At 40.6% G+C, this 16172-nt stretch overlaps 1 protein-coding gene across 1 annotated transcript; it reads left to right on the forward strand.

The window, feature by feature from the left end:
- The first annotated feature begins 9524 nt into the window (after positions 1 to 9524).
- On the forward strand, positions 9525 to 15168 carry LOC108410942. The gene is made up of 7 exons (XM_037542799.1): positions 9525 to 9634; positions 9736 to 9911; positions 11643 to 11735; positions 12258 to 12332; positions 13314 to 13379; positions 14664 to 14722; positions 14916 to 15168. The coding sequence occupies exons 1-7, from the start codon at positions 9525 to 9527 to the stop codon at positions 14961 to 14963; spliced, it is 627 nt and encodes a 208-aa protein (XP_037398696.1). The 3' UTR covers positions 14964 to 15168.
- The last annotated feature ends 1004 nt before the right edge of the window (positions 15169 to 16172 follow it).

Here is a 16172-nt window from a genome sequence, read left to right on the forward strand (position 1 = left end):
CATACAACCAGCAGGCCATGTAGGAGGAGAACAGAGTGAAGGACACAGCACCTCCACACTTTTACTCCCCGTGGGTTCAGCCCAACACCACATGTGTAGTATAAATGTGTGGGGGGTGGAAAACGTGAAGACCCTGAAAACGAGTTATTTTATATGTTCTTCACAGAAAACGAGCAAAGACCAAGAATCTGAGGCTGAAATAAAAATGAATCAAATGCTTTTTTTCTTTGGTGAACATTGAAAATGGGTCCCACAGACCTGAACACCACATAAGGGTTCACTGTAGTTGTCATTCAGTACCTGGTTTATGTAATCAATACTTCATTATGTTAATTCAGGAGCTGCTGATGAATCTGTGTGATGGCTGGAGGTAGAACTAAACTTTACCCTTCACACTGGCTCACAAGATCTCAGATACTTCTTTCAAAATAAGAGACCTTTTCACTGTATTTATATGAGAAAAATCTCCTATATCTTTGTTAGCACTGTAAAGGATGAAGGTTTGGATCAATGTTCACGTTTTGGCTTCAGAAGGTTGGAATCCAACCTATCAGAGGGTTTTTTTGCTTTGAGCTGAACTCAAATGAGATCTTTTACTCGAATATCAACCACAAGTCCACTTCTCTCAGATACAGCCATTCCTTCTGTCTGTACTTCAGTGAGGTTTAAACCAGCTTAGTGACCCCAAAGCACATCTTGTACCTGAGCTCTCCTCCCCATCCCCACCGCACGGCTTCTTCTTAAAATACGTGTCTCACTGCTCGTCTGTTAAGTGAATATTAGATGAATTATTACTGTCACTGTAACTCGGCATTCCTTCAAACTACCACAAAGTAAATTCTATCCAGCAGAGTTTTGAAAGTGTAGTGTGAAGCTAATTTTACTCTGTTCACTCTCTCATTTCTCATTAAAACGTGCAGAAATGTGTTCTCTGTAGAGGAGATGAACTTATTTACACTCAGAAAATAAACACAAACATATTATCTGACCAGGGCCACAGACTTTCTCATATGACTGCATGTGCCATCAAAGTACAATCTACATGTAGGAAATACCGTTAATTATTTCATGAATACAACAGAGACTAATGTTTCTTCACTGGAATATCAGTAATGATGTATAATATTCCCAAATTCCTGCTTTCACGTGTAGAACATGCGGATGATTGTAAATATAGACTGTTTAATAAAAGTTGTAGGACTGTCTAAGAAGTTCTTCTTTCTGAGATGATCATATTTTAATTCTGCTCATGTTTGTTTTGACAGTAATACACAGTCAGAGTGGAACAGAGGGGAGAGACGTCATCCTGGCCTGTGGAAATGAGGGTAAAGTGACCTGGGAAAAAGGAGCTGATGGAGGAAGATCTACCATCCTCACAGCTGAAGATGGAGAAATCACCCAGAGACTCAGGCCTGATCCAGAAAACAGATACAGTGTATTAACTGATTTATCACTGGTGATAAGGAGCCTTTCTCTCTCTGACTCTGGGATTTATTACTGTAACGCTGCTCCTGCAGTGAATCTGACTGTGAATCCTGCTCCACCAACAGGTGAGTCACATTTATAACTGATAGACATCTGTGACACTTTATATCTACAAAGAGCATTAATATTTATATAATCATCATCATTATTATTATTATTATTATTATAACAATTTATTTTTCATACATAAGTTGTACTTGGGTGCCTCTCCAAAATGATCTGAGGGATGTATAGAAGTATGGATATCTTTGTTTAACAATTGTTAAATTTAACTAAAATTAAAAATTTATATCCAGTTATTTATGATTTTGTATATCCATATATTTAAATAACAGTTACTGTTATTGAATAATGAGTTTTATATTTAGGGCATGTTCAGGAACATAAGAGGTTAAACACCAGAAGTGCTGGACTTTAAGATTTTTAATTATTAATTAATTTGCAGCTATGAATTGAAAAATAGCACAAACTATTTTACTGTTGAGTAGAATCAACATGAGGCTTTACATAAAGAATCTCACCAAGAAATATTTAAATACAATCTGATATTTCACTGTTGTTGGAATAAAACCTCGTATCTCCAACATGGTAACTTTACAGCAGAAGGAAAAACATACTTGACTTTTAATGGAAGTCAATGGAAACAGAATTGTGGTCGTTTCTATTAGTCTGTTCAATATGAACTTTACATACAATGTAAAGGAAAACTTTCACACTATGTCAAAAACTGAAAAACATTAAAAATGGAGATACGAGGTTTTCTTCCGACATCAGCAAAATACTACAAAGAACAGTAACAATTTACAATACTGGTCCACAAATAAGCAGATATTAATACTAAAACTGAAGCTTTCATCACAGCAAAGTCATGCATAGATTTATACTTAACACATCAGGAAATAATGAAGCGTATAAGTCAATAAAGAACTGAATAAAACAACCGTTAATAAAGGCAGTCATTAAATATGAACATAATTATAAATCTTTTAATTAATACCATGACTTAATATATTAATTAAGACTAATGTCCGATGGAGATGATGTAGGTCAACACAAACTGTAGGTTAATAATCAATATGTGTGAACATTGCAGGATTAATTCATTATTAGAAATTTCAGTTCATTACCATTCATTACAGAACATATCATAACCCACCAATAGTCGTTGTATTTATATATTATGTACCTTGTCTAAGTTCAGCATTAATTCATTATTAATATTGGTTGGTGTGGTGTAGTTGCATCTCTGACTTCCATGCTGTAGGATGGGGTTCAATCCCTGCCAGAAACCTGTTGATGATAAGGTAGAGAGTGAAGCTGCCTTTCTGGTGGACGAGGAACTTGTCTCTTTATTTTAGGTGGTGCAGGTGTTGAGGAAGCTCTGGTTAACAGTCCATCCTAGACTGGTGATTGTGATGGGGGGTAGGAGGGTTGTTGGGTCCCTGAGGCAATAGTTGAGGGTAGCATTTTTCACTGAACCTGAGGTCTAGCAGAAAGAGAAAGAGAAAGGTCCACTGCCTTCTCTCCTAAACATCTCCATACCTCCACAGGTATGTCATCTGGACCAACTGCCTTTCCATTCTTCATCCTTTTTAAAGCTGCCCTCACTTCCACCTTACCAGTTCTCTGCACTTCCTGATCCACTATCTCTCCCCCCGTTGTCCTCCTCTCTCTCTCGTTTTCCTCATTCATTAGTTCTTCAAAGTACTCCGTCCATCTACTCAACACTCTCTGTTCACTCACTAGTACATTTCCCTCTCTATCCTTTATCAGCCTAACCTGCTGTACATCCTTTCCAGCTCTATCTCTCTGTTTAGCCAAGCGATACAAGTCCTTTACTCCTTCTTTACTGTCCAGCCTCTCATACAGCTCATCATAGGCCTGAGCCTTTGCCTTTGCCACCATTCTTTTCGCTATGCGACTAGCCTCACAGTACTCCTGCCTTCTTCTTCTGAATACTCTCCTGGACTTCCTCATTCCACCACCAACTTTCCTTGTCTTCTTTCCTCTGACCAGACGAAACACCCAACACATTCTTGCCAGTTTCTCTCACCACCTTAGCTGTAGTTTCCCAGTCCTCCGGTAGCTCCTCACTGCCCCCAAGGACCTGTTGCAATTTTTCCCTGAACTGCCTGCAACCATCCTCCTCCTTCAGCTTCCACCATCTAATCTTTGGCTCTGTCTTCACTCTCTTCCTCTTCTTTGTTTCTAATCTCATTCTACAGACAACCACCCTATGCTGCCTTGCTACACTTTCCCATGGCACCACTTTACAATCTCCAATCTCCTTTAGGTGGCATATCCTGCTAAGGGTATAATCCACCTGTGTGCACCTCCCTCCACTCTTGTATGTCACCCTGTGTTCTTCCCTCTTCTGAAAATACATGTTCACCACAGCCATTTCCATTCTCTTTGCAAAATCTACAACCATCTGACCTTCTGTCTTTCACACCATACATACCCAGCACCTCTTCATCCCCTCTGTTCCCTTCACCAACATGTCCATTGAAGTCTCCACCAATCACCAATCTCTCCTCTCTAGGGACACCATCTACCACTGCATCCATCTTACTCCAAAATTCCTCTTTCATCAACCTCCAACTTCAGGCTCATGATCCTGTCTGACTCTCTTTACATCCAGAACACTTTTCCCAAGCTGTTCCTTTAGGATTATCCCTACTCCATTTCTCTTCCTCTCTACACCATGATAGAACAGTTTGAATTCACCTCCAATGTTCCTGGCCTTGTTTCCTTTCCATCTGGTCTCCTGGACACACAGAATATCTACCTTCCTTCTCTCCATCATGTCTGAAAGCTCTCTGCCTTTACCAGTCATTGTCCCTATGTTCAGTGTCCCTACTCTAACCTTCACACTCCTGCCTTTCCTTCTCTCTTGCTCTCTTTCCTCTTTGATGGTCTTCGACCTACAGTAGTCCAATTTCCACCAGCACCCTGATGGTCAACAGCACTGGAGGCGGTTGTTGTTAACCCGGGCCTCGACCGATCCGGTATAGCAATCATATTTGTGACATGATAGTTTTGGCACAAGTTTTACACCGGATGCCCTTCCTGACGCAACCCTCACCATTTATGCGGGCTTGGGACCGGCACCAGGAGTACACAAAGTACACCCCTAATGGCTGGTTTAGTAATACCACTTACAGTTGATTATAAAATATCTAGGAGGGAAGAGATTTTGTGAACTGGCTTGCTACAACTATTGCAGCACCGCTCGAATTGCAGGGCTATGGGCTTGATTTTATACACCTGTGGCAATCAGACTGAATGAACCACTTGAATTCAATGACTAAGAGGTGTGTACCAATATTTTTGTCCATATAGTGTATATCGGCCTTAAAGGCACAGCAACAAAAAACAGCCTGTTTAATCGTAAGGGGTAAACAGGGTTGGAAAAAGTCTAAATCCAAGTCTAAGTGTAAGTCCAAGTCTGAGTCTCTAGTCTCTGGTTTTTGAGTCTGAGTCAAGAGTTGAGTCTCTGAGGTGCAACTAGTGTTTTAAATCACTAGTGTCCAAGCCCAAGTCAACTCACTGGGGTGGGTCTGCGTTCCAGGCTCTGGCCACTGGGGTGTGAATCGAGTTCTACAGAGAGTTCTAGGTTTATCTGAAGCTGTGCATTGCTATTCAACCTGACGCTGAACAGTATTGAAACTAGTAGAAGAAGTCACACAAGTTAGTGTAGAAACAAGAGACTTCATTTACAGCATTAAGGCTGTAACTCCATCAGTTCTGTTTGTGCTTCGTCTGAGTCGCTGACTCGAGTTCTCATGTCTGACGCCTACACACACATTTTATCATATATCCCACTGCATAAACCACTAGCTGTGAACACATGTAGCAAGCATTTTCTCACGGTGTGGGTTATTTCTGTCTTAGCCTTCTATTTTATTTGAAGCTGTTCCAGGCTAGTTTGTCACTTGCTGTTTGAGCGTGTTAACTGATGGGACAAACCTATCATTACATCTCTAATGAAGCAATAAGCCACTTTAATTCATGAGTTACAGCGATATTATAATGGGTCATGTTGTTCCACTATGTGCACAGCCCCAAGTGGCTTATTGCTGTTAACTTCTCAGTTTTAAATAATTCAGGTTATTAATAATAGTAAATAAATGTAGTTCCTTTAGAGTATTTTATTGTTTCCAAGCAACAATGGACTATTAAAAAGGACAAGAATGTTCAGTCACCCACCACCGCCTGTCGTTTCATGAACTTTTCCACGTTTTGTCATATGCTAATGAATATATCACGATACAGCACTGGTTAATGCAAATAACTTTACTTTCTATATATTTTACCACTGTGCATTGATGCTAATTTCCACTAGTGTCTTTATGCAATTTCCATTCGTTTTAGCACCAAACTACTGATGTTGTTGGTCACTTTTCCCACATCTATCCATCCATTTGTCAGGTCGCAAGTCACACTTTTCCCACACTGGGACCAAATCTAAAATTGCCTCCCTACAGAGTTCACTACTGAGGAATTAATGTACTGACTCCTGCACACAAACAGTGCATGATATAACTGATAAATGGCCATTTGGGATTTAACTGTATAACCCTATATTCTACAGTTCCATACAGGACAAACATGCACTGTTTGGGTGCAGAAGCAACTTCCATTGGACGGAGGAGCCATTTGTGATTCAGTTTAAAGCGTATTTCACTTAAACACAGACATTTAAGGCATGAAAGACATTCAAGTGACTTTATTTAGTTTTACTGTTTTTGTTTTTGCAGGGAATCATATAGTAAGTACTGCAATTCAAAGCCTCTGAGTTTGTGGAGAAGTTGTTTAGCATGTTTAGCTAGTCAGTGGCTCAGTTTAAACAGACACAGGTTCTGACTTCGGTGGTCCAAGCGAGCAGCATTACAGTCACAGATCGTTCCATTAACAGAACAACGATGTTCAGTGACCTGGTGCAGTAAAACAGAATTCAACGCATTTATAGAGAATTTCACAACGGCTTCAAATTTAAACTCAGCCCTTGTACTTTTACTAAATTACATTTCCAGAAACAAGCTACATGAGTGGAGGGAGGTGCACACAGGTGGATTATATCCTTAGCAGGAGATGCCACCTAAAGGAGATTGGAGATTGTAAAGTGGTGCCATGGGAAAGTGTAGCAAGGCAGCATAGGGTGGTTGTCTGTAGAATGAGGTTAGAAACAAAGAAGAGGAAGAGAGTGAAGACAGAGCCAAAGATTAGATGCTGAAGGAGGAGGATGGTTGCAGGCAGTTCAGGGAAAAATTGCAACAGGCCCTTGGGGGCAGTGAGGAGATACCTGAGGACTAAGAAACTACAGCTAAGGTGGTGAGAGAAACTGGCAAGAATGTGTTGGGTGTTTCGTCTGGTCAGAGGAAAGAAGACAAGGAAAGTTGGTGGTGGAATGAGGAAGTCCAAGAGAGTATTCAGAAGAAGAAGGCAGCTAAGAAAAAGTGGGATAACCAGAGAGATGAAGGAAGTAGGCAGGAGTTCTGTGAGGCTAGACGCATAGTGAAAAGAATGGTGGCAAAGGCAAAGGCTCAGGCCTATGATGAGCTGTATGAGAGGCTGGACAGTAAAGAAGGAGCAAAGGACTTGTATCGTTTGGCTAAACAGAGAGATAGAGCTGGAAAGGATGTACAGCAGGTTAGGCTGATAAAGGATAGAGAGGGAAATGTACTAGTGAGTGAACAGAGAGTGTTGAGTAGATGGAAGGAGTACTTTGAAGAACTAATGAATGAGGAAAACGAGAGAGAGAGGAGGACAACGGGGGGAGAGATAGTGGATAAGGAAGTGTAAAGAATTAGTAAGATGGAAGTGAGGGCAGCTTTAAAAAGGATGAAGAATGGAAAGGCAGTTGGTCCAGATTACATACCTGTGGAGGTATGGAGATGTTTAGGAGAGAAGGCAGTGGACTTTTTAACCAGGTTGTTTAACAAAATCCTGGAGAGTGAGAGGATGCCTGATGAGTGGAGAAGCAGTGCACTGGTCCCCATTTTTAAGAACAAGGGTGATGTGCAGAGCTGCAGTAACTACAGAGGTTTAAAGTTGATGAGCCACACCATGAAGGTATGGGAAAGAGTTGTTGAAGCAAGGCTAAGGGGAGAGGTTCAGATCAGTGAGCAGCAGTTTGGTTTCATGCCCAGAAAGAGCACCACAGATGCAATTTTTGCATTGAGAGTGTTGGTAGAGAAGTACAGAGAAGGTCAGAAGGAGCTGCATTGTGTCTTTGTGGATCTAGAGAAGGCATATGATAGGGTGCCAAGAGAGGAACTGTGGTACTGTATGAGGAAGTCAGGTGTAGCTGAAAAGTATGTTAGGGTGGTGCAGGACATGTATGAGGATAGTGAGACAGTGGTGAGGTGTGCAGTTGGAGTGACAAATGGTTTCAAGGTGAAGGTCGGGTTACATCAGGGATCAGCTTTGAGCCCCTTCTTGTTTGCAATAGTGATGGAAAGGATGACAGATGAGGTCAGGCAGGAGGCTCCATGGACCATGAAGTTTGCAGATGACATTGTAATCTGTGGTGAGAGTAGAGAGCAGGTAGAAGAGAATCTGGAGAGGTGGAGGTTTGCACTGGAGAGGAGAGGAATGAAGGTCAGTAGAGATAAGACGGAATACATGTGTGTGAATGAGAAGGAGGCAGGTGGAAAGGTGAAGATGCAAGGAGTATAGGTCGTAAAGTTGGATGACTTCAAATATCTTGGGTCAACCATCCAGAGCAATGGACAGTGTAGAAAAGAGGTGAAGAAGAGGGTGCAGGCAGGATGGAGTGGGTGGAGACGGGTGTCAGTGCTGATGTGTGACAGAAGGATAGCAGCAAGAGTGAAAGGGAAGGTTTACAAGACAGTAGTGCGTCCTGCTATGATGTACGGTTTGGAGACTGTGGCTCTGTCTAAAAGACAGGAGGCTGAGCTGGAGGTGGCGGAGATGAAGATGCACAGTGAAGGTGAAGTCACTGCGACATTCACCGACTTACAAAGTCTGTCATTTAACCCTCGAAAGTGTCATAACAACCTAAAATCAGAAAAAAAGTCAGTGTCACCACATAGTTCTGCCAACATAACATGAAAGATGGCAAAAGCAACCTTTATGATAAAAGACACCTATTAAAATAAATGTTTATCAACACTGTTGAACTATAAAACTATATATCAATATATCTCCATTTTTGATGTTTTCCTTTTTTGTTTTTGCATAATTTCAAAAATCCAATTATTATTTGTATTGCATTTTGTGTTTAAAGTCCATGACCAGTAGACCAGCAGAAAAAGTCCAAAGTGACTTACAAATAAACCTTGTTAGATTATCTTCCATTAGCATTTAAATTGGGTTTTTTTAGGTAATGTTTTTGGAGACAGAAGGTTTTGTTTCAACAGCAATGCTGTAAATGTTTATGTAGGTTTGTGTCAATTCTTATGAAGAGATTATATATAAAGAAAGCTCTAAAGTTTGGATATATACTCCATCACTAGACTTGGAATCTGTGCTAGTGTGAATTCATGTTATGGTATCAGTAGAAATCTGACAAACTGAAAAAAGCTAATTTAAGTTTTACATTAAATATAAAATAATAATAATAATATTAATTCACAGCTGACACATTCATGACTTCCTAGCTGTAACCTGTACAGACATCTACATTAGGTTAATAACTTAGAGTGAAACGCCAAACTCGTCTGTTCATGTTGTAACAATGGGGTCAAGTAAACAGATTTAAAAAGGAAATGACTTGTGTTGACATGTCATTAACCCAGGAAAATAAAATCAGATCTCATCTGAACACACTGGGGACTCATAGAAATTTGTAAATAGCATCAGGCGAATGTTGATCCAAATGTGACCTGGACATGAAATTCATTTTAATGCGAGATAAATGTCTTCAATGATACAGGATTCTGAACTAGCCAAATTTTACCAGCTGCATGGCATGACATACATTAAACTGATTGAACTAAGTGACAAATAAGTTCTGTATACTATAGGTCAACCTTCAACCACACCCACAACTAGGAGAATAACTACAAAGGCAAATGGAGCTGCAACAACTGCAACCACACCCACAGCTCAAAGAAGATCTACAAAGGCAAATGGAGCTGCAACAACTGCAACCACACCCACAACTCAAAGAAGAACTACAAAGGCAAGTGGAGCTGCAACAACTGCAACCACACCCACAACTCAAAGAAGAACTACAAAGGCAAGTGGAGCTGCAACAACTGCAACCACACCCACAACTCAAAGAAGAACTACAAAGGCAAGTGGAGCTGCAACAACTGCAACCACACCCACAGCTCAAAAAAGAACTACAAAGACAACTGAAACTACAACAACTGCAACCACACCCACAACTCAAAGAACTACAAAGGCAACTGAAACTGCAAACGCAACTGAAAGTTCATCTGGAGGAACAACTCGAGGTTTGTATGACCTGCTTATGTGGTGCTATTTAATGATATAGCACTAGGAAGTGTGACAACATTTTTAATGCAGGATGCTGCATGTGTTTAATTTATGACATATTCATTTTACATAAAAATAACATACACTGCACCTCTTCAAATACACTACTTTGTTCTTCTTTGCATTTTCCATTTAAATATAGTGAATAATATCACTACGGCCCGTGTGAAATATTGGAAAGTGCTCATCTAGCAACTCACCCTGCAGCTATCTAAAGTATCTTTTTCACAGATTTAGGCTGCATTGTTTTTAAGCTGGTCATTAAGCAAACAAGCATATTTGACCATTATGCAGAGCACAATTAGTAGGACACATGACGTCAGACAGATGATTAGTGGCTCGATTTAGTAAGGCTTCTGTAAAGTTAACGAACCTGACTGGCCACTTCATTGGAAGATGAGTACAGAGATATGTAACGTGTAAAACAATAACGCTCCTTTTTAATGAGCACAATCCATTTTGGTAGTGATTTTCTATTCATCTTATTTATCAGTTCATCCTTATCTTTAACACACGGGACAAATGTATGTAAATCTTTTGAAAATTAGCTGGGAACGCTGGGACATGGATTAGGCACAGGATTGTCCCAGGAAAAACAGTGCCAAGGTGTAATGTTAATCTTTCTTTTGCCAAGAAAATGAGCAGGAGAGCAGGTGCAACTTCAAGTCTTATACCAGTGTCCAACTCCTGGCCCAAAGCCCTAGCTTCAGTCGTAAAAGACCAACAACAGTGTTCTCATCCTGTCCTGGATCCTGTCGCAAAACAGAGTTGGCTTCCTTGTGGGCTCAGGTCCTGTTCTAAATACTCTAGTGTCATACACTATTGTGTGTTCTGTCCTTGGGAATGACTAGGTGGGGTCATAAAATGCAGTTTAGTCTGTTATAAATGAATGCCGGTCAGTTAATCTGAAGGAAAATGAGTTACACTTAAAAACGTTCAAACCTATCGAATAGAAAAATTACACAAATAAAGAAAATGAAACAAAAATCTCAACAGGTGCACAATCACCCAGCGCTATGTGGGTAAATGACATCACTCTGTAAAGAAAACCTTAAATTTAAAAATCAAACACCCAATAATTATCCTTGGCAGTTTATCAACAGATTCATTCATCATCATCATCATCATCATCATCATTAACCGCTTAGTCCAGATTGGGTTGTGGTAGCAGTTGAGAGAATCTCAAGATGCCCCTGTCCCCTGCAACTTCCTCCAGCTCATTCCAGGGGTTCCAAGCCGCTTCCAGGCCAACTGGAGATATAATCCTTCCAGCGGGGCCTGAGATTACCTCAGGGTCTTGTCCCACTAGACTGTGCCTGTTAAACCTCCACCAGGAGACATCGAGGGGGCATCTGGTCAGATACCCAGACCACCTCAACTGGCTCCTCTTAGTGTGGAGGAGTAGTGACTCTACTCTGAGCTCCTCCAGGAAGACTGAGCTCCTCACCCTGTCAGTAGAGTGTAGCCTACCACCATGCGAAGAGGCTCATTTCTGCTGCCCACAAGCTAAAAATATTACCCACAGCTCATGACCATAGGTCTGTTACTGTTGCTGTGTTCTTCACCAGCAATGGTTTGATTTGAAATTTTTTATACAGAAGTCATTTTAAAAGGCAACATATGCCAAATGTGCTCAGTATGAAGATGTGAATGGATCCTCTGAGGTGATCTTGTGTTTTTATTTTCAGCTTTGTGGAAAGTCCTGATCATAATAGCAGTGAGCTGCTTGCTTGCTGTGGCGCTGGTGCTGTTCCTGTGGAAGAATTTCTACAAAAGGAAAGGTGATAACAGCTGTAATTTCACAGCTGTAATTTATGGGATATTGTACAGTTTCAAAGGGATATCCAGCATATGTATTCATGCATACTTCATTGTCTACAGCAGTGGTAGTTGCAGTTGCTGTATTTTCATTATCCAGTATTTGAAGTATTTTCATTATCCAAATAACCACAACCTGATATTTTCAATACTCAGAATTAAACAGGTTAGCAGGTTTGCCCTGTTTGCATGCTGAGTTATCGGGGCTCACTTATGACCGAACAGTATTGACAAAACCTCATACATGAGCAAGAATTGAAATCATTATACCACCTTCAAAATAAATTAAATGAGTCTTGGCTTGGAGGTATGGTTCTAGATACAGAACAGTTACATTATATGGAGTTTTTTTCAACAATGGGAATGTTCTTCACACTCACACATCATTTCAAACATTGATTCTAAAAACATCTGTTTAGCGTTTCTTTAAATTTTTTCAGAGGGCGATATCGAGAGTTCCACATCTGATTTTTCCTCTGTCTCAGCAGTGTGTACTGTTAAGCAGAAACAGGATCACCTCTATGACTGTACTGACAACAACATGCCAACAACACAAGCTGGTGAGTTTAGTATCGATGTATTGATTTCACATATGCTTTGGTACTCTAGTTTGAGTTAGGTGATTTTTGCCAGAATTTACATTATTTTATATTTTATCCATCCATCCATCGATCCGTCCATCCATCCATCCATCATCTTCCGCTTCTCCAGGGTTCGGGTCGCGGGGGCAGCATCCTAAGCAATGAGGCCCAGACCTCTCTTTCCCCAGCCACTTCCACTAGCTCCCTGGGGGGGATTCCTTATGGACATCCTTGTGTTCGAACATGGTGTTCGTGATGGACAAACTGTGGTTTGCACAGAAGTCCAAAAAATGAACACCACTCGGGTTCAGATCAGAGAGACCATTCCTCCCAATCACACCCCTCCAGGTCTTACTGTCGTTGCCCACGTGAGCGTTAAAGTCCCCCAGTAGGACAATCGAGTCTCCAGGAGTAGCACTTTCAAGCACCCCTCCCAAGGACTCTAGGAAGGCTGGGTACTCTGAACTGCTGTTCGGTGCATAAGCACAAACAGTCAGGACCCGTTCCCCAACCCGAAGGCGTAGGGAAGCTACCCTCTCGTCCACCGGGGAGGGTCCCTCTCCATGGATCACCACCTTATCGTAGAGGGGATTGTGTGCTTGAATGATCCTAGGAGCTATGAAGGCGTGGGCCTTGGCGTTCTGATCCTCGGTTGCTGAAACTGGCTTTTGGAACTTTATATTTTATTACAATGTTATAATGGCTATCACAAGCAGCATAATTAGTGAACAAATGATGTATTTCATTTGTGATGTTGCTGACCAGTGGTAGTGACCACAGTGTGTAAATTGCTGGATGCTCTGATTCTTCAGTGGAGCTTTAGGTTCTTGCTGACAGCAAATTATGAGAAAAATGTAAATCTTCTTGTTGGGAATAAGTCTTTGTTTTTTAAAATGTTGTGTATCTCAATGATAATATTTAACAAATGATTCAGACAATCTTGCTGTATTTCTCTATTAGCAAGCAACCAACAAAACCCAAAGGAGCCCGTCTACCACCTGGTAACTCAACCAGTCCAGATCACAGGTAAATCCACTGCAGTATTTCTTAGGAGTCCAACCACCAGTTTATCATTTTAATCTGCTGAACTTTTTTGAAGTGTGAATCAGTCATTGTGTCTTTGTACTACATGGCTATGCTAGTTAGAAGCCAAACAGCGGCTATTATGCCAAACTGTTATCCAACCAAAATAAGGCCGCTGTCTGCATCACATTACCAGCAGATTACATTACCACTCACATCTTTAAAAAGCTGATGCTACAGTCAATAAGCCACCAATGTCATTTCTCCAACATCAGCTAGCTGGCACATCGTGTCAGAGACAGTACACGGCTTTTCTCACACTGTGAACAACTTTCAGAAAGTGGAAACCAAACAGTCACAGCACAGTGATGGTGCTAAGATATGTACGAGCCAGCAGTGGTGTTTTGGAGTGAGCTGTGAAATCTGGATGTTCTCTGAAGCTCTGCTTTAAAAACGGTAATGAAACTATAAGAGTGGTGCTCCGAGGCAGATCGCTGACCAGCTAACTTCTGCTACTCATGTGAAGCCGGTGTTCCTTAAACTACTAATGGTAGGCTAATTGGGGGGGGGGGGGGGGCGCAGACATGGGCTGGATGTTAGGGAACTGGCTCTGTGACCAGAAGGTTGCTGGTTCAATCCCCAGTGCCGACAGTCCATGACTGAGGTGTCCTTGAGCGAGACACCTTACCCCCAACTGCTCCCCAGATGCTGTGGATAGGGCTGCCCACTGCTTTTGGTGAATGTGCTCACAGTGTGTGTGTGTGTTCACTAGTGTGTATGTGGTGTTTCACTTAATGGAAGAGTTAAATGCGGAGGTGAAATTTCCCCGTTGTAGGACTAATAAAGATCCCTTAGCTAACTAGCACCCGTATCCCAGTAGCCTACCATTAGCTACAAGACAGCTTCAACAAAGTCTGTCAAATTCACACAACATATCAAAGTCCTGCTTTCCTTTTATAACGTCACTGAAATCGCTGTTGTAAAGGTATCACAGAGACATGTCAGCCAGCTGGTGCCAGCAGCTACTGAAATCCCTCTCATTTGGGAATATAGCTGCAGTTAGCAATGGCTTCTAGCGAGTGTAGCTAGCTGAATATAAATGAAGCCACTTTCAGTTTAAAAAAGAGAAATATTAGAGAAAAACTCTTTTTCTGTGACATTTTTCATTCATTTCACTGGTGTTGATCTTTAAAATCAGCCAAAGCCCTTTGTTCTGAACACATGTTTGAAAGCTGCTGTATGCGTGAAGGAAAATCAGTCAAACTTCCTCCCTTTTCCTTCAACCAGGTGACCAGCAGAGCACGCCCGAGGCCACAGAACCCCTGGGAAACAACCCGACACAGACGGTAAACACACACAACTCACTGCAGTGTTTTCTGATTGCTTGATTAGAAATTGTATCATTTCAATGTATTAATCTAATTAATACACCTCGATGTTTGAGCAGTTTAGATTCAGCCTGGAACAAATACAGTCTTTTCAAGAGAGTTCTGAAAAGTCTATTTAAGTCATTTTTTATTGTTTTTTTTTTAAAATCAGGAACAAGTTGAGCAGCTATATGCCAAAATCAAGAAGCCAGGAAAATAAACTCTGGACTTTGCTCCGACTTCATTACTGCTCAATTCTGACCTTCTGGTTTGTTTTATTGCTCTGTTGTCTAACTGGTTGTAACTTTCAGTTTCACATAGTATTACAGAGACATCAGATTTGTGTAAAGTGAAAGTAACAGTTTGACACACGATGCTTAAATTTCTCTTTTATATCAGTATACAAAATTTAGTTTCCTGTTACATCTATTGACATTAGAAATGTTAATTCTTTTTATTTCTGTTTTAATTATTTGCTATGTTGCATTAGATGTTATTTTTATCATTATATTATCATCATATTTACTTACTTAGCTTCATCAGATGCTCAGATATACACTATATAGACAAACGTATTGGGACACACCGCTTGATTATTGAGTTCAGGTGTTTCAGCCACACCCTTTAGTAACAGGTGGATGAAATTAAGCAAAATTCCCACCGACACTTTCCAAAAGCCTGTAGAAGCTTCCCAGAAGAGTGGAAACTGCTAGAGCTGCAAAGGGGGGCCAACTCTTTAATAATGCCTATGGATTTAGAATGGGATTCATGAAAGCTCCTGTAGGTGTGTTATGTAGGTGTCCCAATACTTTTGTTCGTATAATTTATAATATTTTTGTATTTTGCACCAAAACTGCTCATTAGATTTTTTTTCCTGGTAAAATTGATTTCTTTTCATTTTTTCTTATTATATTGTTATGTGTTATTTGCTGTTTTTTAAATATCACTTTGTCTTAAAAACAATCTGAATTAAATCTTCTTATTTCAGTCTCTTGTACTTTTATTTCTTGGGTGTCTCAAGGTTGTGGTCACAAGTGTTGTACAGTCACAGCTCATATTGTAGAACACACAGCTTTTAAAACATTAGCCAACTACTAGATAGCAATGAGGTTGTCATTGTATGCAGAGTCTCACAAACAATTTGAGGGTAAAAATATGGAATGTCGTAAGAAAAGCTGGAAAACCAGAGAATGTCATAGTTTTAATACAGAATCTCAACACTACTCGACACAACAGTCACAAAATGGACAAAAACGGACTTCCACATTGGCAAAGGAGCTCGACTGTCCCCAGACTTGTTCAAACTATTTACAGAACACATGATGAAACAAGCATATGCAGCCTTTGATAAATGAATGACAGAAAACTGATAGCAGAAAATTGCTCCACAAACAAAGATCAGAATTGTTCAGGGTGTGGTCTTCTCTGT

This window comes from Pygocentrus nattereri, chromosome 11 (genome assembly GCF_015220715.1).
Source record: "Pygocentrus nattereri isolate fPygNat1 chromosome 11, fPygNat1.pri, whole genome shotgun sequence".
NCBI lineage: Eukaryota > Metazoa > Chordata > Actinopteri > Characiformes > Serrasalmidae > Pygocentrus > Pygocentrus nattereri.

Coding starts and splice junctions, on each gene's coding strand:
- LOC108410942 (XM_037542799.1), top strand. CDS start 9,525: ATGGAGCTGCAACAACTGCAACCACACCCACAGCTCAAAGAAGATCTA. Junction 9,635..9,735: donor CTCAAAGAAGAACTACAAAG/GCAAGTGGAGCT, acceptor CACAACTCAAAG/AAGAACTACAAAGGCAAGTG. Junction 13,380..14,663: donor TCAACCAGTCCAGATCACAG/GTAAATCCACTG, acceptor TCCTTCAACCAG/GTGACCAGCAGAGCACGCCC.